Raw genomic sequence first — 23,599 nt, forward strand, 5'->3', positions numbered from 1 at the left:
CTAGACCTAGATGCCTTTCCTGTACCTCCATATCAGGTAAGGGTATCATGATCTTCATGCTCCGGATTATTAGTCATTTTGGAATTGATCACATGGAACATAATTTTTATTTTATTTACTGAAGAGAGTATTTTAAAACTTCAGTTCTGAATTAGTCTAGTTAATGGCAAGAGGTTGGAGAAAGTAAGGGAGAAACCACTGAAAGATCCTGAGAGAGGCACCGTAATGGAAGCTCAGTAGTTTATTACGACAAGACATATGATATTTTGGTCCAATGCGGGGTGCACATTTTACTGCCTTATTTTTTAAAAAGGTTTTGTTTGTTTATAAAAGTAATACAGGGCCGGCCCCGTGGCTTAGCGGTTAAGTGTGTGCGCTCCGCTACTGGCGGCCCGGGTTCGGATCCCGGGAGCACACCGATGCACTGCTTCTCTGGCTATGCTGAGGCCGAGTCCCACATCCAGCAACTAGAACGATGTGCAACTATGACATACAACTATCTACTGGGGCTTCGGGGAACAAAAAAAAAAAAAGGAGGAGGATTGGCAATAGATGTTAGCTCAGAGCTGGTCTTTCTCAGCAAAAAAGAGGAGGATTAGCACGGATGTTAGCTCAGGGCTGATCTTCTTCTTCAAAAAAAAGTAATACATACTTTGAAAATGAATATTAGCTTGACCGATTGTTTCTTTTGTACTAACGAATGGCTTTCCTAATTCTTATTTTTAAACGTCAGAGTTTTTCTTAGTTGAAGATTTATATTCTCATGCCATTTTAATGTTTTGAACATTTGTAAAGGAGTTTCTAAGTTTTACAAATTTACTTTAAAGGTATTGGTAAGTTCACTATCTCCATTTGGCACTCAAAACCTATTAGTTTGGGGCTGGCCCCATGGCCTAGTGGTTAAGTTCGGCGCACTCTGCTTCAGCGGCCCAGGTTCCTGGGTTTGGATCTGGGGCATGGACCTATACCACTCGTCAGTCAGGCTATAGCAGGGACCCACATATAAAACAGAGGAAGATTGGCACAGATGTTAGATCACGGCTAATCTTTCTCAAGCGAAAAAAACAGGAAGACTGGGAACAGATGTTAGCTCAGGGCTAACCTTCCTCAGCAAAAAAAAAAACAACAAAAAAACCCCTATTAGTTTGCCTTATCTATCTTTTGTGAAACTGACTCCCTCATTCCATAATATCTAAAGGTCTTAGTATTTTTTAATTTTATCTCAAGGTAATCATACCATTGAGAATAGAAAATTTCTCTTTATAGAAGTAGTCCAGCTAAAAAAATGAGAAAGGAATGACAGAATTAAAATATCAGCATTTTGTAACTCCTAGTGAATTAACGGATCTATGTAAAGTTCATCAATGGCTACCATCACAGAAAACAAGCGACAGGACACCATTACCTACTTCTTGGTGGAACACAACACTGCTATAAAGTCATCTTTCCTCCCATGTCCCTAATCAAATGATTCTGATTAAGCGTAAATCTAACTATTAACTTATAGGAAATATAGAGCACAGATGAGCGTATTAAATGACTCCATGGGGATACAATGAACAAAATCCACACTGTGAACAACTCTCTAGGACAAAAGACCATCTTCTTCAACAACAACAAAAAAAGAAATGAAAGGAAACTTATAGTTTAAAAGAAATTTAAGAGCCATAACTAACTGAACTATATAGAACTTATTGAAACCCAATACAAACATAGTTTTAAAATAATTATGAGACAACTGGGGAAATGTGAATGCTGACTAGTTGATAATGCTGATTATTTGATAATATTAGGGAATTATTATTTTAGCATGACATGGATCTAAGAAGAGAGTACCCATCTTTTAGAGATACACTCTGAAATATTTACAGATCGGAATGATATACTATCTGGTTTGGGCTTCAAAATAATCTAAATGGGGTGGCAGAAGGTATAGATGAAGGATGACTGGCCATGAGCTGATAATTGGTGAAACAAGGTGATGGATACATGGAACTGGAAATGCTAAGATGAACAGTATGGGTTCTTGTCCCTTAGCAGCTCTTCAACATGTAGTAGAATGGACATCCAAACACGTGAACCAATAAATAAAATACAAGGTGATAAGCAGAACAGAAGTATGTAAAAAGTACACAAATAATGATTACGAGGTAACTAGTCAGTCTTCAGAGTATGGAAGTCAGGCATTCCAGGCACAGAGGTATGAAATTACATGGTGTATAAAAGCACTGCAGGGCCGGCCCCGTGGCTTAGCGGTTAAGTGCGCGCGCTCCGCTGCTGGCGGCCCGGGTTCGGATCCCCGGGCGCGCACCGATGCACCACTTCTCCAGCCACGCTGAGGCCGTGTCCCACATACAGCAACTAGAAGGATGTGCAGCTGAGACATACAACTACCTACTGGGGCTTTGGGGGAAAAATAAATAAATAAATAAAATCTTTAAAAAAAAAAAAAAAAGCACTGCAAAGAACTAAATCTATCTTACAGATTAGGTAATAAATAACCTACCTAAGAACTTATGTTGGTACATAAGATGTGAGGTGGTAGTTGTGGATGAGATTGGAGAGGGAGGAACCAGATCGTTAAGGGAACTAAGTGTCACTCAGAAGAGTCTGAAACTTAGGTGATGAGAAGCCACCAAAGGGTTCTGAAAAAGCAGTTATATGTTTAGATTTGTAATTGAAATGGATTATTATGGTGCTCAGAGGGAATACATTTGAGCAAAAAAGAACCCTAAAAATTCTTCCTTATGAAAGGCAATTGGAGGACTGTTAAGGTGTCAGAGGTACCCACTCTGAATGAGAGAGGCCCAGTAGCCCACCAGGAGGTGCATTAAGTTTTCGGTTGCACGGTTTGTGATCAAAGCAATACTACCTCTCACACTGGCTTAAGGTTCCTCAGCCTGCTCAGTAGTGATAAAGAACTCAACTACACTGTTTCAGAAGTCCTAAATACTGTCAGATTAGCTTTTTCTTTTCAGATAAAATAATCTTCAACTAAACAAAACCTTTCTTCAAAGGCATCTCTGATTATCTCAGTTGTTCAATTTTTTAATTCAAGTGAGGGATAGAGAACTGGTCTGGTCTATTGATGAGGTCAGGTCTTGACCTGATTTTATTCAAATGGTATATATGGTAGTTATTTATATATATGTTAGCAAAACATATGACTTCAAAGTCAGCAAACTACTGACCAGGGCCAGCTGCCTGTTTCTGTAAATACAGTTGTACTGGAATACAGTCATGCCCATTTGTTTACATACTGCCTATGGCTGCTTCTGTCCTACAACAGCAGAGTCGAGCAACTGCAACAGAGACTGTACGGCCTGCAAAGCCTAAAATCTTTACTGGCTCTTTAAGAAAAAGTCTGTCAATCCCAACACTAAGTTTATGGAAGTCTTTCTCTTTATATCCATTTGTATCTTCTTCTCTGAATTTGTCTTTCTTTATGAATCTATATCTTTTTCCCTCTTTTTCTTTCAGACTCTCCTCTCTATTTCCTATTCTATTTGATTTCCTATCCTGTCTGTTCTTCCTATTTATATTTATTTAATGGACATTTATGTTACTTGTTCTTAATTTTAAAGTGGATGGGCCCAACAGAATGGAAGAAAATGCTTGCAAATAATATATGTGGTAAGGGACTTGTGCCTAGAATATATAAAAAAACTCTTACAACTAATAACAAAAAGATAATCCAATTTAAAAATGGGCAAAGAATCCGAATAGACAGTACTTTAAAGAAGATATATAAACAGCTAATAAGCATATGAAAAGATGCTCAACATCATTACTTGTCAGAGAAACACAAATCAAAACCATGAGATACCACTTCACACCCACTAGGATGGTTACAATCAAAAAGACAGATAAAAACAAGTGTTGGTGAGGACGTGGAGAAATCAAAACCCTCACACACTGCAGGTAAGAATGTCAAATGGTGCAGGCACTTGGGAAAACAGTCCGGCAATTCCTCAAAACGTTAAACATAGAGTCACCACTGGACCCAGTAATTCAACTCCTACTTACATATCCAAGATAAATGAAAATATATGTCCACACATAAACTTTTACACAAATGTTCATAGCAGCATAATTCATAATAGCCAAAAAGTGGAAACAATCCAAATGTCCCTCAACTGATGAACGGATACATGAAACATATATCCATCTGTATAACGGAATATTATTTGGTCATAAAAAGGAACAAAGTACTAATGAAGTCCTAATAAAGGCTACAATGTAGATGAACCTTGAAAATATTATGCTTAGTGAAAGCAGTCAGTCACATAAGACCACACATTGTATGATTCCATGTTTATGAAATATCTAGAATAGGCAAACCTATAGGGACAGGAAGTAAATTAGTGATTGCCCAGGGCTAGGGAGGGTGGAGAGGATTTGGGAAGTGCCTGCTAATGGGTACAAGGGTTTCTTTTTGGAGTGATAAAAATGTTCTAAAATTAGGTAGTAGTGACCGCCAATTATGTGAATATACTAAAAACCACTGAATTGCATACGTTAAAGGGGTGAATTTGGTATGTAAAGTATATGTCAGTAAAGCTGTTACTTAAAAAGTAGACAGGGGGCCGGCCCGGTGGCACAAGCGGTTGGGTGCGCGCGCTCCACTGCGGTGGCCCGGGGTTCGCCGGTTCAGATCCCAGGCGCGCACCGACGCACTGCTTGGTAAGCCATGCTGTGGTGGCGTCCCATATAAAGTGGAGGAAGATGGGCACGGATGTTAGTCCAGGGCTGATCTTCCTCACAAAAAATAAAATAAAATAAAAAGTAGACAGGATATTTTATACTTCCCTGTGAAAACAATTTAAAAAATACAAACTTCTTTTTACTTAGGGGGTCATTAATTATTTTCCTGTAGGTTTGTGACCTTTCATAATCTGCTATGAGTTTTCCATATTATTCTTTAAACTAATAGAGTACTTTCCAGCTTTCAGAATGCTTTGATAAACATATCTCATTGGATCTTTATAAGAACTAGGATGAGTATTATTATTTCCCATTACATGTGAGGGAGTATAAACGGTTCAAAGAAATTAAGTTACAAGCTAGCAGGCAGATTTAGTCTTAGAATTTCTACTCCAGTAGTTTTCCCAGTATTATCGCTTTACCATATTTGATATACATTAAGGAAAGCTCAATGGGGAAGGTTATTCCATTTATTCTTTTAAAAAGTATTTATTGAATCCTAGTATGTTCCTGGTACTGTATCAGGAGCTGATATATAAGATGAATAAGATTGATACTATCCCTCTCCTCATGGGAGGATGCAGACAAGCAAACAGAAAACTATAATACAGCAATATGGTATTACACATGTTATATCCATGTATATGTTTGGGGATAAAAATGTTCCAGACAGATAGAACAGCATGTACAAAGCCCCAGAAGCAACAGAGAAAATTATTTATACAAATAATTAAAATAGATTCAGTCTATCTGTATTATAGCTGGGCGGAGGTGGGGATAAAAGATGAGACTGAAGAGATAAGCAGGGACCAAAGCATGTTTGGCCTTATGGGCCATATTAAGGGGTTGGACTTTATCCTCAGAGCCGTGGTTGTAGTGAATGGCTTTAAAAAGGGAAATAACATGATCATACTTATATTTAGAATGATTTTCTGGCTTTAATACAGAGAACTGATAGGAAAAGGAAAGACTGGAGGTCAAAAGATCTGCTAGGAAGCTACTGCAGTAACCCATATGGGAAACTATCGTGGACTGAACTAGGAGGCTGGAGATAAAGTAGAGAGATTTAAGTATTTTAGAGAGACAGAACTAGCATGATCTAATAACGGATTGGATATGCAAAGAGAAGAAGACATCGAGAATGACTCCTAGATGTTTGGTTTGGTCATTATGTGGATGGCGATTATCATTTACCACAATAGAAACAGGAAGAGTAGCCCGTTTCACTGTGTGTATGTGGAGGATGCGCAGGGTGGAGGGGTGTTAAGAATAACGAGTTCAGGGGCCGGCCCCGTGGCTTAGCAGTTAAGTGCTCACGCTCCGCTGCTGGCGGCTCAGGTTCGGATCCTGGGTGGCACCGACACACCGCTTATCCGGCCATGCTGAGATCACATCCCACGTACAGCAACTAGGAGGATGTGCAGCTATGACATACAACTATCTACTGGGGCTTTGGGGGAAAAATAAATAAATAAAATTATAAGAAAAAAAAAGAAGCATTTCTATTAAAAAAAAGAATAATGAGTTCAGTTTGGGACATGTTGAATTAGTGAAGATATCAAGTCAGCAAATGAATATATGGCTCTGAAGGGAGCAAGAGAGAGAGGGAGAGAAGGAGCGTTCATTCATTCAGCAAAAATGTATTGAGTGCCTCCTATATAGCAAAACTGTGATCATTGTAGTGGATACAACAGTGAACAAAACAAAGTTGGTCCCTGCCTCTATGGAGCTTACAATCTATGGAACACGTAGTAACACCAAAATAAATTGCAAATTACCCAACTGCTATTAAGGAAACAAAAAGGTTGCTATGACAGAGAATAAAGGGGGAGACCCAATTTAGATATAGTGGTCAGAGAAGACTCCTCTGAGGTGACATTTAAGCTGAGATCTCTACTGGATATGGTAGATTTGGAAATCATTCATATGTTGATGATAACTGAAGCATGGGAGTGGATGAGATTATCCATGAAGAATATAAAAAGTAAGGAAAGTATCCAGGATAGAATTCTGAGAAACATAACCATTTAAGAGATGGACAGAAGAGGAACACAAAAAGGAAAGAGAAGTTGGTTACAGTAGCCAAAGACAGAATATTTGAAGGAGCGAGTGAGCCTCAAATGCTGCCGAGAAATCAAGTAAAATAAGAACAAAAAAAAAAGTATCCATTGGATTTGATAACAAGGAGGCTGTTGATATCCTTAGCAAGAACAGTTTCAGTGAGATAGTCTGAGGCCAGACTGCAGAGAGCTGAGGAAAGGCTTGGGAGGTGAAGTACACTGAGTGTAGACACACACCCATCAATGTACTCCACAGTGGTTCTCTTTCTCAAGACCCTACTCAACATGCGCTTGCAAGGGTCACCAACAATCTTCATGTTGCCAAATCCAGTTGACCTTCCTTTGCCCTCATCTTCATCTCTCCAACAGTATTTGACCCAGCTGATTATTTCTTCCTTCTTGAAACATTTTCCTTTTTTGGTTTCTGTGACACCACATCCTCCTTGTTTTCACCTCTCACTGCTGTTCTTTGCTAACCTCTCCTCCTCTACCTAATCACTAGATATTGAAGGGACTCTTTCCTGGGTGATCTCATCCAGTCCCAAGGCTTTAGAAATTATCTATATGCTGATGAGTTTCATACTTATATGTCCATCCTTGACCTATGTCCTGAGCTCCGGAATGGTAAATTTATCTGCCTCTATGAATTCTCCTCCTGGATTTCTAATAAGCATCTATAACCTAATATTTCCAAAATGGTATTTTCCCTCAAAATGGTCCTCTCAGTCTTGCTAAAGGGTACAGTCATCCCACTCAGCTGTTCAAGATGAAAACCCAGATGTCTACCTTGACTCCTCTCTTTTTCTCATCTTCCACATCCAAATCAATAATAGTTCTACTAGTTCTTCCTAGAAAACACATCTCAAATTTAACTATCCTTCTCCATTTCTCTTGCCACCACTTTAGCCCACGCAGTCTTGCTCAGACTTCTCCTATGGCATCCTAACTGGTTTTCCTGCTTCTACTCTCAACGTCTCTATGGTCCATTCTCCATTCAGCAGCCAGTCTCTTTTAAAATTATATATCGGATAACGCCATTTCCGTGCTTAAAATCCTTCAATGGCGTCCCACTGCATTTAGAAGAAAATATAAATTCCTTACCATGGCCTACAAGTCCCTATATGATCAAGCCTCTCTCTTTGACTTTACCTTGAATCGTTCCTCCCTTCCTTCCTCCCAGCCTTAATGTGAATTCATTCACTTAAACACTTCTTATGCACCTAATTTGTGCCAGGTACCTAGTTAGGCATTGGGCAATACAAACATGACACCTGCCTTTGAAAAGCTCACAGTTTAGTGAGAGGAACAGACATATGAACAAATAAATTAAAACACTTTTGCAGAGTTAAGTACTTCCGCAGAGTTAAGAGCAAGGTGGGATAAGAGTACAAAGGACAGAGCAAAAATCTGCCTACAGGAATCAGGGAAGGTTTTACCAAAGAAGGAACAATTATCAGCATGCATTTGAAAGATGGCTAGCTGTGGATAAGGGTACAGTCTATGACCTAGAAATAGAAGAAAGCTAAACAGGTTCATATGAGGCTCTCCAATCCCCAAAAATACTTAGATAGTTTTATCTAGTGGTGAGTTAAGAATTCACAACAGGGAGACAGCCCAGTGGCATAGCAGTTAACTTCCCATGTTCTGCTTTGGCGGCCCGGGATTTGCCAGTTTGGATCCTGGGCACGGACCTACTCACAGCTCATCAAGCCATGCTGAGGCGGTGTCCCACATAGAAGAACTAGAAGGACCTACAACTAAGATATACAACTATGTACTGGGGCTTTGGGGAGGGGAAAAAAAGAAGAATTCACAACGGGCAGTTTGATCAACTGTTGGCCACAGAGTAGTACAGCACAAAAATGCCCCTGTCAGGTCATTACAAAGACTGGGGATGATTAAAACACAAATGGATATTTAGAACAACATTCCATTCATTCATTCAACAACTTTTTGAATGTCCACTACATATTAAGAACTATTCGAAGAGCTAGGTATACAGCAGTAAACAAAACCCACCAAATCTCTGCCTTCATGGAGCTTACATTCCAGTGCAGCATTCAGACAATAAACAAATGTATTATATAATGCTAGAGATAAGAGCTATGATGAGAAATAAAGCAAGGTAAGAAGTAGAGAGTGTTGGGGCTACTATCTGAGATATGAGAGTCAGTGAAGGTCTGACTGAGGAAGGAAAATTTGAGCAGAAGCCTGAATGAGGCAATTTAGGTATTAGATCAGTTATTCAACTCCACAGATTAGGAAAACACATTTTCAGACATTGCTGACTTCACCAAACTGGCCCTTCACTTAGTGATGATTAACTGACCCTTTCCATTTATTTTATCTTGATTATTTGACCATGTGTAATTGGTCCCATGATTAGGCAGGTTAAGATTCAGACTGCATATAATTTCTCTACTGATCATTAACTAACCCTGGGTTTAGTTATTAACCAAAGGTCTGCTCTTTCTCTTGTTCATGTGACCTTGTTTACATTTCTCGAGTCTCAGCTGGATTTTATCTCCCCATAATGTTAAATAGTATCTCAAATATGACGGCTAACCCAAGCAGCTAAAAGCAGGATGCAGCCAAAGCCTTAATTCCCTTTCCTCTATCTCCAGAGTTAGGATTGAGGGGTGAGACACCAAAGAAAAATTAAATCTACTGTCTTCAGCCAGAAAATGACTAAGGATCACCTTCATGTTTAGGAAAGGGACACTCTCTTAAGAATGAGAAGTTAGAACAGAAGGAGAGGGGCTGGCCCGGTGGCACAGCAGTTAAGTGCGCGCGTTCTGCTTCAGTGGCCCAGGGCTCACAGGTTCGGATCCCAGGCACAAACCGATGCACCACTTGTCAAGCCATGCTGTGGCAGCATCCCATATAAAGTAGAGGAAGATGGGCACGGATGTTAGCCCAGGGCCAATCTTTCTCAGCAAAAAGAGGAGGATTGGCATCGGATGTTAGCTTAGGCTGGTCTTCCTCACAAAAAAAAAAAAAAGAACAGAAGGAGAACAAGTGGTAAAATCTCAAGAAACATGCCAAGATAGGAATCTCATGAGGCTATGCAATAATCTCAGTGGGGAACTGGAGAGTGGAATGGTAAAACCAAAGTTTTTACAATTTGGGAACTCTCTCAAACAGTTGTCCCGTCTTCTCTCTAACTTCTACATTCCTATTGCTCCTGACCAAGTCAATGGTATACCAACATATCAGGTATCAGGAAAAGACAAATATTTTCTAAAATTCAGGTGACCAATTATGAACACTAAACGAAGAATTAAATATATATGCATTACTAAGAAAGGTTATTGAAAAATGAGAATGGGGAACAAGAAATTCCTTCTTGACCTTAGGTTTGTAAGTAAAAGGTTGAAAGTTAGACCACTAAATCTATTGTTTGCAGGGTTGGGCCTATATATTCAAAGCAATTTCTAGAGGATTCATTAACCTGCACAGAAAGATTATTAAGCCCCCCAGAACCTTCTTTATTCTTTTTTTTTTTAGCAGTTTCTTAATTTTATTTATTTATTTTCCCCCAAAGCCCCAGTAGATAGTTGTATGTCATAGCTGCACATCCTTCTAGTTGGTGTATGTGGGACGTGGCCTCAGCATGGCCAAAGAAGCGGTGCATCGGTGCGCACCTGGGATCTGAACCCGGGTCGCCAGCAGCACAGCGCGTGCGCCTAACCGCTAAGCCACGGGGCCGGCCCTACCTTCTTTATTCTTAAAACTTACTTAACAGAACTAGGAAGCACAAGGCAAGATGTCAGCTACATAGTGGTTTTTACAGCCTATCACAGATTCTGGGTCAGTAAAAAGTTAACCCTTGAGATTTGTATAATCAGAGAAGAAAGCCAACAGAGCAGCCAACTGCTCTCCATTGTGTACAAATGCAGCCTAAAGAGAATCTTTGATAAAGAAATAAGATACAATTAGAACTTGCCTGGAGAATCAGATTTTCTTCACTTTTGTTTCTCATACCTGAGAGATGTGACTAAAATACTGCAAAGCTGTCTCCACAGGGCTTCTGAAGTACATCTTCTCCTGAGGTTTTAGCTATGAAGAGAGTAAGACAAACAATGAGCATATCCAAAAAGGAATGAAATAAATACTGGCAAATACGGCAAAGGATGTACCACCCTCTCTAGAGCATCTGGTACTATTTCACTGTGCTAAGAGGGCGATCACCACTGCCCTAGAAGATACAGACTATATGATCTAATTCTCCTTACCTGGTGCTTCTGTAACAGCAGCCACAAATAATTCTTCTATCTGTTTTTTAACTCTTTTTTTTATAATTGCTCTCTGCGAATTTTCTTTGTTTCTTTTCTTTTCTTTCTTTAAAATTCAGTGTTTAGTCACTCATCAACCATACTCCTTGTATATTTCCTACAGGCCAGGAATGGGATAAGATTGTTTGTAGCAGGGGGAGAAAAACTTACATTATCAGAAAGAGCCAGATGCTTGCAGGCAGTTCCACAAACAGCACATTTTTCTGGGAGGGGAAAGAGGAAAAATGTTTGATTCTCATGGGCATGAAGTAAGAGTTCCTAAAGTACACGGTGATAGTCAAGTAGGCTAGCACGAGAAGAATAAAAGAGGGCTTACTGAATCTAGAATATCATTGTGCTACAGAAGGTCATCACTTGAGCTCTGTTCTCTAAATCAGTATTTCCAAACTAGTATGTTGATGACAACTAATGCTTTACCATGTACCCATCTCTCCCTCTCTTTTTTTAAATTTTCAATTTTCTTCTGCAGGTGAGGGACAGTTCTAACTCCCCAGGAGGAGTACTGGAGCACATTTATAAGAATACTGGGAAGAGTACAAGAGTATCAATGATCTCAACTTTAAGTTACTCTTTTTTATCCTATCTACCTGACTGCAGGCACACATTAGATACTATAAGAAACTCCCCAATTATTCCTGCCCTCTTCTCACTTTGCTAATATTCCTGGATCTTGCTTTGAAGCTCTCCTACTCTCATTCGCTAATTAACCCAATCTGAAAGATGCAAAAATTAAAATTCCTAATCTTTCCTTGTAAGTTGAAATTTTAGTAGTGGTGCTGTCCATTGACTAAAACAAATGCCATGTCAGGAGAACACATCACATGACATATGCTTCACAGAGACAAACTGCTCCAAAGTGAGCTGCTGTTACCATAGTAAACAGCTTTGTTACATTAGCAGACACCTTAAAAGGGTCATGGGATTCATACAGAGAAAAAAACTTCTCCAGAGGCTACCTTACTTGACTCTTCTCTCCTTGGGGACTAAAGCTCTTTCCTAGTCTTTCGTCCGTGTTATTGCCAGAGTGAGCTAGCAAGTGCAAATCATTCTTCTATTTAAGAAAAACACAAAACAAGCAAAGAAACTTCCACAGCTCTCCATCACCTGCAGGATAAAGTTCAGGTTCTTTAGCCTGGTGTATAAAGCCTTCCATCATCTGGCCACTGCCTACCTCTCTAGCATCATCTCTTACCATTTCTTGCCTTATTCTTTATACTCTACCAATCCCAAGCATGTGTAGTCCCCCGCACTATGGTTTTATGATGGGGTATGCCTTTATATACGCTGTTCTCTTAAACTAGAATGATCTTCCCTGCCTTATCTACTCGGCAAACTCCAGTTTATTATTCAAAACTCTATTGAAGCAACACCTTTCCTAAGAAATCTTCCCTAATCAAAGCACTCTATCTGAAGTCCCTTTTCTGAGCCATTTCCATACCTTATAAGTATTTTAGCATTTAAAAAATTGAACTTAAATTCAAGTCTCATTTCTAAGACTCAATAGCTGTGAGAACTTGGTCAAATCACTTATCCTGTCTGAACCAGTTCCTCATCTGTAAAAATGGGTCTATTAATAATTACCCCTTGGAATTGTGGTGAGGATACATAAAATTGGTACACATAAAAATACTTTTAAACTGCAAAGGTATCACCACCACCACCACCACCACCATCATCATTTCTAATCAAATTGATTCCATAGGCTAGATCACTTCTCATTAGAAATTGCTCTTGTTATCAACCACTTTCCCCTATTCCTATTCATTATTCTTATTTTTTTTCTTTTCTCTAATCAGCCTGATAACCTTGTGGTTTTTCCTGCCGCAGACTTCAAAACACTGACAAGTACCTTTTGGTGTTCAAGTAATAGATACCATTTCCTCAATCATTCTTTATTAATAGATTCCACCAATTTCCATTATCAACAGTTTCCTACTCTATCCACACCACCTTTGGCCTACTAAGTTTTGTTTCCCAAGTCACACAGAGAAATGGCTAATCATTATTTCCAGGTTAAATAAATTTTTGCCTGAATCTGAAAACAATTAAGTCACTCACCCAGAGTCACACACTTTTTACAGAAAATATGGCCACAGCTGGTGACAAAGAAATGGGCCCCATCTTTTCGGAAACACTGGTTGCAGTGAAACCAATCCATGCTGAAGCAGGTAGAGAGAAAGAGTGTAATTAATAGCTGTTCCAAAATCTATGTAGCAATGTTTGCTTAGCTTCTGCTACCTTATTGAGATGCGGGCATACCAATTGGTTGTAAGGAAGTATATATACCTCTGAAGTGAAAAAAGCAGACTGCAGACTATGTTATACCATTTTTTAAAAAGGAAAAATATATATATTTAGCAAAGTAATAGGACAATGATGAGATTTTTTTGAGTGGTGAGATTATGGGTGTGTGTGTATGCATCGCCTTTACACTTTTTTTGTTTTCCAAGTTTTCTGGATTAATTCAGGTACCAATTTGTTACTAGAAAAAACAATCTTAAGAAGAAAAAAAAAAAGAACCATCCACATCTTTCCTAACAGTTTCCTGTGATATGTCGAGATGGAGCGAGGAGGAGGTAGCAGACCAGATATAGAAGATCACATATTAGCCACTTGGAACACATTTTATCTAAGGGAAACATGGTTTGTAAACGACAATGTTGTCTCAGCTTGTACAATTTCCCTTCTACTCTACAGAAACTCAGAATCATAGATCTGGAAGGGGCCTTGAACATCACTCAACTGTTTGTCCAATCCCACCATTTTTCAAAAGATGTACCTGATGTTCACTGAAAATCAATGACTTGTCCAAAGTTCCATTTTACTTAGTGGCAGCTCTGGCATTAGAACCCAAGTCTCCTGATTCCCTGAGTAAAGTTCTTGCTACCACATTAAGTAAGCCTTTGTGTTAGACATGGCAGCCATACAAACTATATTTTCTGCCAATACTAATTCCATATAATTTGTTAAATACCTCACTATGTAAATATGACTTTCTAAGATTTTTAAATGAAGAAATTGACAGATCAAAAACACAGAACTGAGCTGATACATACTGAGCTGGAATTATTTTATACATTTAATGAATTCATGTTTAATTTCATGAATATGCTATTTAAGAATATAATACTTATTAGTTTGATTTCCTTTAAAATTAAATTGGCAAAATAATCAAAACAGAAGGTAATTTTTCCCCCATGGAAGTCTTTTCTCTAAAAAAAAAGTTTTTAAGTGGTTTATGGAGAGATTTGCCAAAGGAATCATGGCTAGTTTGCACCACACTTGAACGTTTTTGTCACATAAGGCAAGATTCATGATAAAAACTTACTGAATAAACAGTTCAATGCCGAGGCATTACACCGTCGGAGCCATAAGCTTCAGATTTCTATTTGTTGCTCACGGTACACTAACTTCTACAGTAGTCTAAAGAACTACTGAAAAGGCCCCACTACCTATGTCCTGCTTTGTTTAGGGACAGCAACAACAATTTTAATCAAATGGGTGGCCAGACGAACCCCTCATAAGAAGGGCAGTTAATAGGGTTTGTGAGGCCAAGACTCGCCTGGTCTCTAGGAGTGATGGGGATTCAGCAGTCTCAACTTTACCAGTAGTTCTTTTCCAGCTACCTTCCCTACCCACTTGGCGGCCGTGATCCCAGAAGGCCTCCGATCTCATCGAAACCATCCAGTTCTCCTCATGAAGAGCTGGAAATGGCGGGAAAATACACAGCGAGCCTAGCACCCGGGAGAGGCAAGAGGCTGGGCGTGGCCCGCTACGGCGTGTGAGGCGCGTGGGCGGGGCCCCGGCGGTGTACTAAGCGCGTGGGCGGGGCCCGGGCGTGTCGAGGCGTGGGCGCGGCTCGTGGCCGCGCGATGGGGATGGGGCGGGGGCGGGGGCGGGGGCGGGGGCGGGGCTTGCAGTGGGACAGGGGAGGTTGCGTTTTAATGGTCCGGGGAAATCTAATACCTCGTTTAAGATTGGGAACAATTAAGGAATGTAATCTAATCTCATACATGTTACTGTGGAAACAAGGTGAAAGTAAACCTAATAATGTTCCAGTAGGCAGTAACAGTAGAAAAATGTGGTCACAAAGCAAAATGAAAACTTCAAGCTAATATTTTTTAATGAAATAAAATAATAGATGCTTTGAAAGAACAGCAGAAATCAGAAATAGAAAAGCTAAAAAGTGATATGGATAGAGAACAGTTGGATATTAAGTGAGAACTAACAAATCTCAGGAAAAAAGTTTTGACTTGTTTTAGAAATAAAAAAAGGAGAAAAAAGGCACAATCAAGGGCTGAAAGGAGAATGATTTTCTAAAAAGAAAGAAAAAGGTTCAAGAGAAAGTGATATAGAAAACAAGCAAAAGAGATTTTACACACACACACACACACACACACGCACACGTTATTTATTTCCCCCAAGGAAAACCAGAGCAATGTATCAGAACAGATATTTAAAACAGCATTTAGAGAAAATTTTCCTGTAACAAAATAACGCTTAAGTATACATATTGAAAGGGCATACCGTGTATAGTAGAAAACTGACCCAGAACAGTCAAAACTAAAACATTTTCTAGTAAAACTCTTGGTTTTTAAAGATAAGGAAAAAATCCTTTGAGCATCCAGATAAAAAGTACTAGTCACTTATAAGGAAAAGAAAATTAGATTGGCATCAGACTTCTCTACAGCAGCATTTTATGCTAGAAACAATGATACAGCATTTTCAAGATTTTCAAAGGGAAAATATGATCCAAGAACTTTATATCCCCTTATATTGTGTTCAAGTATAAAGGCTGCTGACAAAAAAAAATGTGAACATGAGCTTTTCCTGAGGAATCCACTAAGCAGTGGTTCTCAAACTTTTTGGTCTAAGAACTCCTTTACATTTTAAAAATTACTGAAGACCCCCTCCCCAAAGAGTTTTTGTTTATGTGGATTATATCTATCAATATTTACCATATTAGCAATTAAAACTGAGAAATTTTAAAATATTTATTCATTTGAAAACAACAATAATAAATCCATTTATTATTAACATGACATGAAAAATAACTATATTTTCCAAAATAAAAACAATTTAGTGAGAAGAGTGGCACTGCTTTACAATTTTATAATCTGTTACTATCTGACAATGGAAAGCAGCTGGGTTAGCATATCTGATTCTACATTCACTCTATTGCAATATGCTATTTTGGTTGAAGTGTGAAGATCTGAACCCATCCAAATATGTAGTTGGAAAAAGGAGTAGTATTTTAATAGCCTATTCAGATAATTTGAACATTTTTTTTTTTTTTGGATACTATACCAAAATTCAAGAAGTGGGCGTTTGTTAAAAGCTAGTTGCAATGTGGGATCTGACACCATATCAATGAACATGTAACATTTTACATTTAGAACTGGTCATTTGGGCCTGCCCTGTGGCTTAGTGGTTAAGTTCATGCGCTCTGCTGCTGGCGACCCCGGTTCGGATCCCAGGTGTGCACCAACGCACCGCTTCTCCGGCCATGCTGAGGCCGTGTCCCACATACAGCAACTAGAAAGATGTGCAGCTATGCCATACAACTATCTATTGGGGCTTGGGGGGAAAAAAATAAATAAAATTGTAGAACTGGTCATTTGGAAAATATTGGCTTACTGAGTTATGCACATTGACATATTTTGTTATACAATATTAAATACTGACACACTTCATTATACAATATTTAAAAATCACTTTGTTAATATCACTATCTCATCAGAAAAGTCTTTGAGTATTGGGAAGCTGTCAGGCTCACAGTTGCAGATATAAGTTTTCCAAAATTCTAATTTTCATCTGAAAGCTTGAATTTTATCATTGGCAACAAATACTGTCACTTGTTTTCCTTGAATTGATGAGCTCATTTTGTTTATTTTTGAGAAAATGTCTATCAGATACTCAAGTCTGAATAACTATAGTTTGTTTGTTAGTTCTTTTAAGTAAAAATGGTGTTCCATAAAAAAAGTGATTAGTTCAGCTCATAACTCAAACCATCACATAAATGATTTTCCTAAATATAATCTTAATTCTACTTAAATATTCTGAGTCATGTAAAAAGGAGAAAACTTTCAAAAAATTTTTATGAAATGAACTTAACATTGATATCAAAAAGTGATAAAGATTGAACACACACAAAAGAAAACTACAGAACAGTCTCACTTGTGACTATTGATGCAAAAATCTTAAATATTATCAAATAGAATCCAATAACAAATTTTAAAAAGTATACATTATGTACAACCAAGTGATGTTCATTATAGGAATGAAAGGATGGTTAAATATTAGGAAACCCATTAATATAATTTATTATAGTAATATTTCTAAGAAGAAATATCATATAACCATCTCCACAGTTGCCAATAAAGCATTTGTCATAATTCATATGCATTTCTGATTTAAAATCTCAGCGAAGTAAGAATCAATGGATAGTTCCTTAACACAATTAAAAGTGGTGTGTGTGTATGTGTATGCAAAGCTAACATGTTTTTTAATGAGGAAACACTAGAGGCATGCTTGCTGGTTAGGAATGAGACAAGAATGCCACTACCACTTAACGTGGTATTGAACATTACTTTAAAAGGAAAAGATTAAAAAATGTCTTTTAGCAGATTATATTATTGTATAGTTGAAAAATCCAAGAGAAATCTATGGGAAAACTACTATAAATAATAAGAAAATTTAGTAAAGTAACAGGTTGTAAAATTAACGAAGAGATATACAGTAACATTTCCATATTCAAATAATAACCAATTAGAAGATATAATAGGAGAAAAGACTCTAATTAAAATAGCAACAAAGAAGATAAAAATGCTTAGGCAATAACATAACAGAAATATGCAAATAGATATGAAGAAAACTTTAAAACATTACTGAAAGGGACAAGAGTCAACATAAACAAATGGAAAAGCAAGTCTTGTTTTTGGATAGGAAGAGTCAATATCCTAATGATGTCAATTCTCCCTAAATTAATTTATAAATTTAACATGATCCCAATAAAAAACACCAACAAGGTGTTTTCTGGAATTAAACAAATTGATTATAAAGTTCATATGGAAAACTACCAAACAAACAAACAATATCCGGAAAACCCTGAAAATTTTTAGTGTCATGTGGGGTGGGAAGCTAGCCACACCCAGTATTAAGACATATTATAAAGCCTCTATAATTTAAAAAGTGTAGTATTGGTGCATGGATAAACATACAGACCAATAAAATAGAAAGTCCAGAAATAGAATCATGTATATTTGGAAATTTTAATTTATGATAAAGGTGAGGAATTCAATGAGGGGGAGGCATTGAATTTTTTAATAGAGTTGGGACAACTGGATAGACATTTGGAAAAATATAAAATTGGGTCTGTATCTCACATTATTCACTAGGATAAATTTCAAATGGGTCAGAAATCTAAATATAAAAATGAACCATCCAAGTACTGGAAGAAGACAAGGGTGAATACTTAAAACCTAGGAGTGGGGGAGATCTTCCTATGATCAAAAATCTAGAAACAATAAAAGAAAAGACTGATAAATTTCACTACATAAAAATAGAAGAAGACCTTTTGCATGGCCAAACTCACACACACACACAAAACCTACCACAGACGAAGTCAAAAATGAAGTGACAAGTTGGAAAATAATATCTTCCACCTAAATCACAAAGGGCTAATAGCTTTAATATATAAAGAACTTTTTAAAAATGAAAGCCAATAACTTGATAGACATTTGAACAAAAGACATAAACAGTTCACAGAAGACATAAAAATCGCCCTTGAACATATTAAAAGATATTTAACCTCACTTTTAATGAGATATGCAAGTGAAAATTCCATCAAAGTACCACTCTCCATCTATCAGATTTCCAGAAATCCAAATATTTCATAACATACTTTGTTGGCAAGGTTATGGGGAAACAGGCACTCTCATATATTGCTGGTGAGAATGCCAAATGGTACTACTGCTCTGCAGCAAATATGGCACTATCCAGGAAAATTACATATGCTTTTATCCTGTAATCCAGCAATCCCACTTCTAGGAATCTGTCCCAAAGATACACTGCCAAAAATATGAGATCAATTATGAACAGTTATTCTTTGCAGTAGTATTTATAATAGCAAAAGATTTATAACAACCTAAGTATTTATTTATCAGTGACAAATCACAGTTGAATATTATGCAGACGTAAAAAGGAATGAGAAAGATCTTTATACATAATTTGAAGCAATTTCCAGAATTTATTGTTAAGTGGAAAGAAAAGGTAAGATGGTTACATAATATACAATTATTTGTTTAAGAAAGGAGGAATAGAGATATAAATCAAAAAGAAACACTAGAAGATTAAAGAAAAATTACTAAAAAATGTTACTTACAGGGTTAGGAAGGGAATGTTGTAGAGGTGACAATAGGCAAGGAAGACTCCCCTGAATTTAACTTGTTATATAATTTTGTCTTTGGAAATCTAATTGTTTTACATATTCAAAAATAGAATTAAAAAGCAATTCCTAAAAATTGGAGGGGAGGAGACTGAAATAAATGAATTTAATTGTACATCAGATTGGTGACTTTTTAAACAAGTTTATTGAGCTAGAATTGGCATATAATCAACTGTATATATTTAAAATGTACAGTTTGATAAGTTTTGAAAATATGTATAAACCCTTGAAACCATCACTACAATAAAGGTAGTGAAGATATTCATCATCCCCAAAAGTTTTCCTTTGCTCCTTAGTAAACTATCTCTCCTAACCCTCCCCACACTTCTCTCCCCAGGTAACCCAGGTACTTTCTATCAATACAGATCGTTTGCATTTTGTAGAGTTTTATGTACATAGAATCATTTATACTCTTTTCTGTCTTCTTTCATTCAGCATAATCATTTTGAGATCCATCCATGTTGTTGCATGTGTCAATAGTTCTTTCATTTTTGTTGCTGAGTAGTATTTCATTGTATGCATATACCACAATGTATGTATATACACTTGTTTATCCATTCATCTGTTGAGTGACATTTGAGTTATTTCCAGATGGGGGCTATTACAAATAAAGCTGCGATAAATGTTCATGTACAAGTCTTTTTTTGGCATATGCCTTCTTTCCTCTTGGGTAAATACCTAGAAGCTGAAAGTCTAGATGATATAGTAGGTGTGGTAGGTACATGTCTAACCTTTGAAGAAACTGCCAAAATTGTCCAAAGTGGTCGTACCATTTTACATTCCCATTAGCAATGTATGAGAGTTCCAGGTTCTCCACATTGTTTCCAGCACTTAGTATTTCCATTCTTTTAATTTTAATGATTCTAATAGGTGTGTAGTAGTACCTCATTGTGGTTTAATTTGTATATCCCTAATGACTAACAATGGGGAACATCTTTTCATGTACTAATTTGCCATGTATGTATGTATTTTTGGTGAAGTATCTGTTAAAATCTTTTGCCCATTTTTAACTGGGTTGTTTATTTTCTTATTATTGATTTTGAGAGTTCTTCATATATTCTGAGAAACTCCTTTATCAAGTATGTGTCCAGTCTGTGGCTTGTCTTTTCAGCTCTCTCTTGTTTTTTTTTAATTATTTTTTAAGATTTTCTTTTCTTTTTCTTTTTTTAAATTTTTTGTTTGTCTACTTTTTTTTTTTTTTCCTGTGAGGGAGATCAGCCCTGAGCTAACATCCTATGCTGATCCTCCTCTTTTTTGCCGAGGAAGATTGGCCCTGAGCTAACTTCTGTGCCCATCTTTCTCTACTTTATATGGGACGCCGCCACGGCGTGGCATGACAAGCAGTGTGTCGGTGTGCGCTGGGAGTCTGAACCTGCAAACCCCGGGCCGCTGAAGCGAAGTGCGTGCACTTAACCACTTGCACCACCAGGCCGGCCCCTTTTCAGTCTCTTAATAGCGGTTTTTGAAGAGCAGAAGGTGTTACTTTTGATGAAGTCCAATTTATTAATTTGTTCTTTTACGAGCACTTTTGGCTGTCATATCTACAAAATCTTTGCCTAATCCAAGGTCACAAAGATTTTCTCCAATGTTTTCTTTTAGAAATTCCAAAAATGTAAACTTTACAGTTTTGGGTTTGCATTTAGGAATGATTCATTTCAAGTTTATTTTTCTATATGGTTTGAGGTATGGATTAAAGTTCTTTTGTGTGTGTATGTGTGTTGCTTTGTTTTTGTTTTTGTCTTCTGCTTATGGATATCCAATTGTTTCAGCATCATTCATTGAAAAGATTATCTTTTCTCAACTAAATAGCCTGTCAAAATCAGTTGTCCATAAGAAAAGAATTCCATTTACAATAGCATCAAAAAGAATAAAATACATAGGAATAATTTAACCAAGGAGATGCAAGTAGTTTTCTACTTAAAACTACTTAATATTGTTGACAATACTACCCAAAATGATATACAGATTCGATGCAATCCCTATCAAAACCCTAAAGGTGTTTTTTACAGAATTTGAAAAACTCATCCTAAAATTCACATGGAATTTCAAGGAACCCAGAATAGCCAAAACAATCTTGAAAAGGAGAATAAAATTGGAGGACTCACATCCTCCAATTTAAAAACTTACCACAGGGGCCAGCCCCGTGGCTTAGCAGTTAAGTGCACCCACTCTGCTGCTGGCGCCTGGGTTCGGATCCCGGGCGCACACTGACGCACTGCTTGTCCGGCCATGCTGAGGCGGCGTCCCACATACAGCAACTAGAAGGATGTCCAGCTGTGACATACAACTATCTACTGGGGCTTTGGGGAGAAAAAGAGGAAAAAAAAAAAAAGGAGGAGGACTGGCAATAGATGTTAGCTCAGGGCCGGTCTTCCTCAGCAAAAAGAGGAGGATTGGCATAGATGTTAGCTTAGGGCTGATCTTCCCCCCCCCCCAAAAAAAAAGGAAAGAAAGAAATATAGACCAAAGGAATAGAACTGAGAAACCAGAAGTAAACCCTCACATCTATGGTCAACTGATTTTCAACAAGGATGCCAAGACCATTGATTGGGAGAAATAACAAGTCTTTTTCCAGGGAAAAGTGGATATCCAAATAAAGAAGAATAAAGTTGGACACTTACCTTACACTGTATTAAAAAAATTAACTAAAAATGGATCAAAGACCTAAGTGTAAGAGCAAGAACTATAAAACCCTTATAAGAAAATATAGGGGTGGGGCCGGCCCCTTGGCTTAGCGGTTAACTGCATGCGCTCTGCTACTGGCGGCCCGAGTTCAGATCCCGGGCGCACACCGACGCACTGCTTCTCCGGCCTTGGCCACATCCCACATACAACAACTAGAAGGATGTGCAACTTTGACATACAACTATCTACTGGGGCTTTGGGGAAGAAAAAAAGGAGGAGGACTGGCAATAGATGTTAGCTCAGGGCTGGCCCCGTGGCTTGGTGGTTAAGTGTGCACGCTCCGATGCTGGTGGCCCGGGTTCGGATCCCGGGCGCGCACCGAGGCACCACTTCTCCGTCCATCCTGAGGCTGAGTCCCACATACAGCAACTAGAGGGATGTGCAGCTATGACATACAACTATCTACTGGGGCTTTGGGGGGAAAAAATAAATAAATAAAATCTTTAAAAAAAAAATAGATGTTAGCTCAGAGCCGGTCTTCCTCAGCAAAAAGAGGAGGATTAGCATGGATGTTAGCTCAGGGCTGATCTCCCTCACCAAAAAAAAAAAATAATAATAAATAAATAAATAAATAAAAAGAAAGAAAATATAGGGGCAAATTTTCATGACCTTGGATTTGGCAATGGTTTCTAAATATCACAAAAGCACAAGTAACAAAAGAAAAAATGGATGAATGGACTTCTTTAAAATTAAAAACTTTTGTGCATCAACAGAGCAAAAAGGCAACCCACAAAATAGTATAAATTATTTGCAAATCATATTATCTGTAAAGGTTTAATATCCAGAATATTAACAACTCAACAACAAAGAGACAAACAACTCAGTTAAAAAATGGGAAAATGACTTGAATAGACATTTCTACAAAGAAGATATATGGATGGCCAATAGACACACGAAAAGATGCTCAATATCATTACTTATTAGGGAAATGCAAATCAAAACCACAATGAGATACTATTTCACACCAATTAGGAAGGCTATAATTTTTTTAAAAGGAAAACAAGTGTTGGGGACAATGTGGAGAAATTGAAACCCTTGTATATTGATGGTGGGAATATACAATGGTGCCTTTGCTGGAAAACGGTTTGGTTGTTCCTCAAAAAGTTAACCATAGGGCCGGCCCCGTGGCATAGCGGTTAAATGCGCATGCTCCGCTGCGATGGCCTGGGTTCGGATCCCAGGTGTGCACCGACGCACCGCTTGTCAAGCCATGCTGTGGTGGTGTCCCATATAAAATGGAGGAAGATGGGCACAGATGTTAGCCCAGGGCCAATCTTCCTCAGGAAAAGAGGAGGATTGGCAACAGATGTTAGCTCAGGGCTAATCTTCCTCACACACACACAAAAATTAAATTTTTAAAAAGTTAATCATAAAACTTATTGGTCATAACCATATGACCCAGTAATTTC

General features: G+C 37.8%; 1 protein-coding gene across 4 annotated transcripts in view; it reads right to left on the minus strand.

The window, feature by feature from the left end:
• Positions 1–23,599, minus strand: part of RNF212B (ring finger protein 212B) — a 47,844-nt gene that overhangs the window by 16,053 nt on the left and 8,192 nt on the right. For 2 of the 4 annotated variants that reach the window (XM_087423593.1, XM_087423587.1), the window contains exons 2-4: positions 13,118–13,218; positions 11,210–11,262; positions 10,749–10,823 (exon numbers count right to left, since the gene is read on the minus strand). In XM_087423593.1, coding sequence (XP_087279719.1) covers positions 10,749–10,823; positions 11,210–11,262; positions 13,118–13,218 — 229 coding nt within the window. Of the gene's footprint in view, positions 1–10,748; positions 10,824–11,209; positions 11,263–13,117; positions 13,219–14,387; positions 14,733–23,599 lie in introns of those variants that run through there. The other 2 variants (XM_087423589.1, XM_087423590.1) reach the window with 2 other exon arrangements.

This window comes from Ceratotherium simum, chromosome 3 (assembly GCF_057802395.1).
Source record: "Ceratotherium simum simum isolate JZ-2026a chromosome 3, ASM5780239v1, whole genome shotgun sequence".
Taxonomy (NCBI): domain Eukaryota; kingdom Metazoa; phylum Chordata; class Mammalia; order Perissodactyla; family Rhinocerotidae; genus Ceratotherium; species Ceratotherium simum.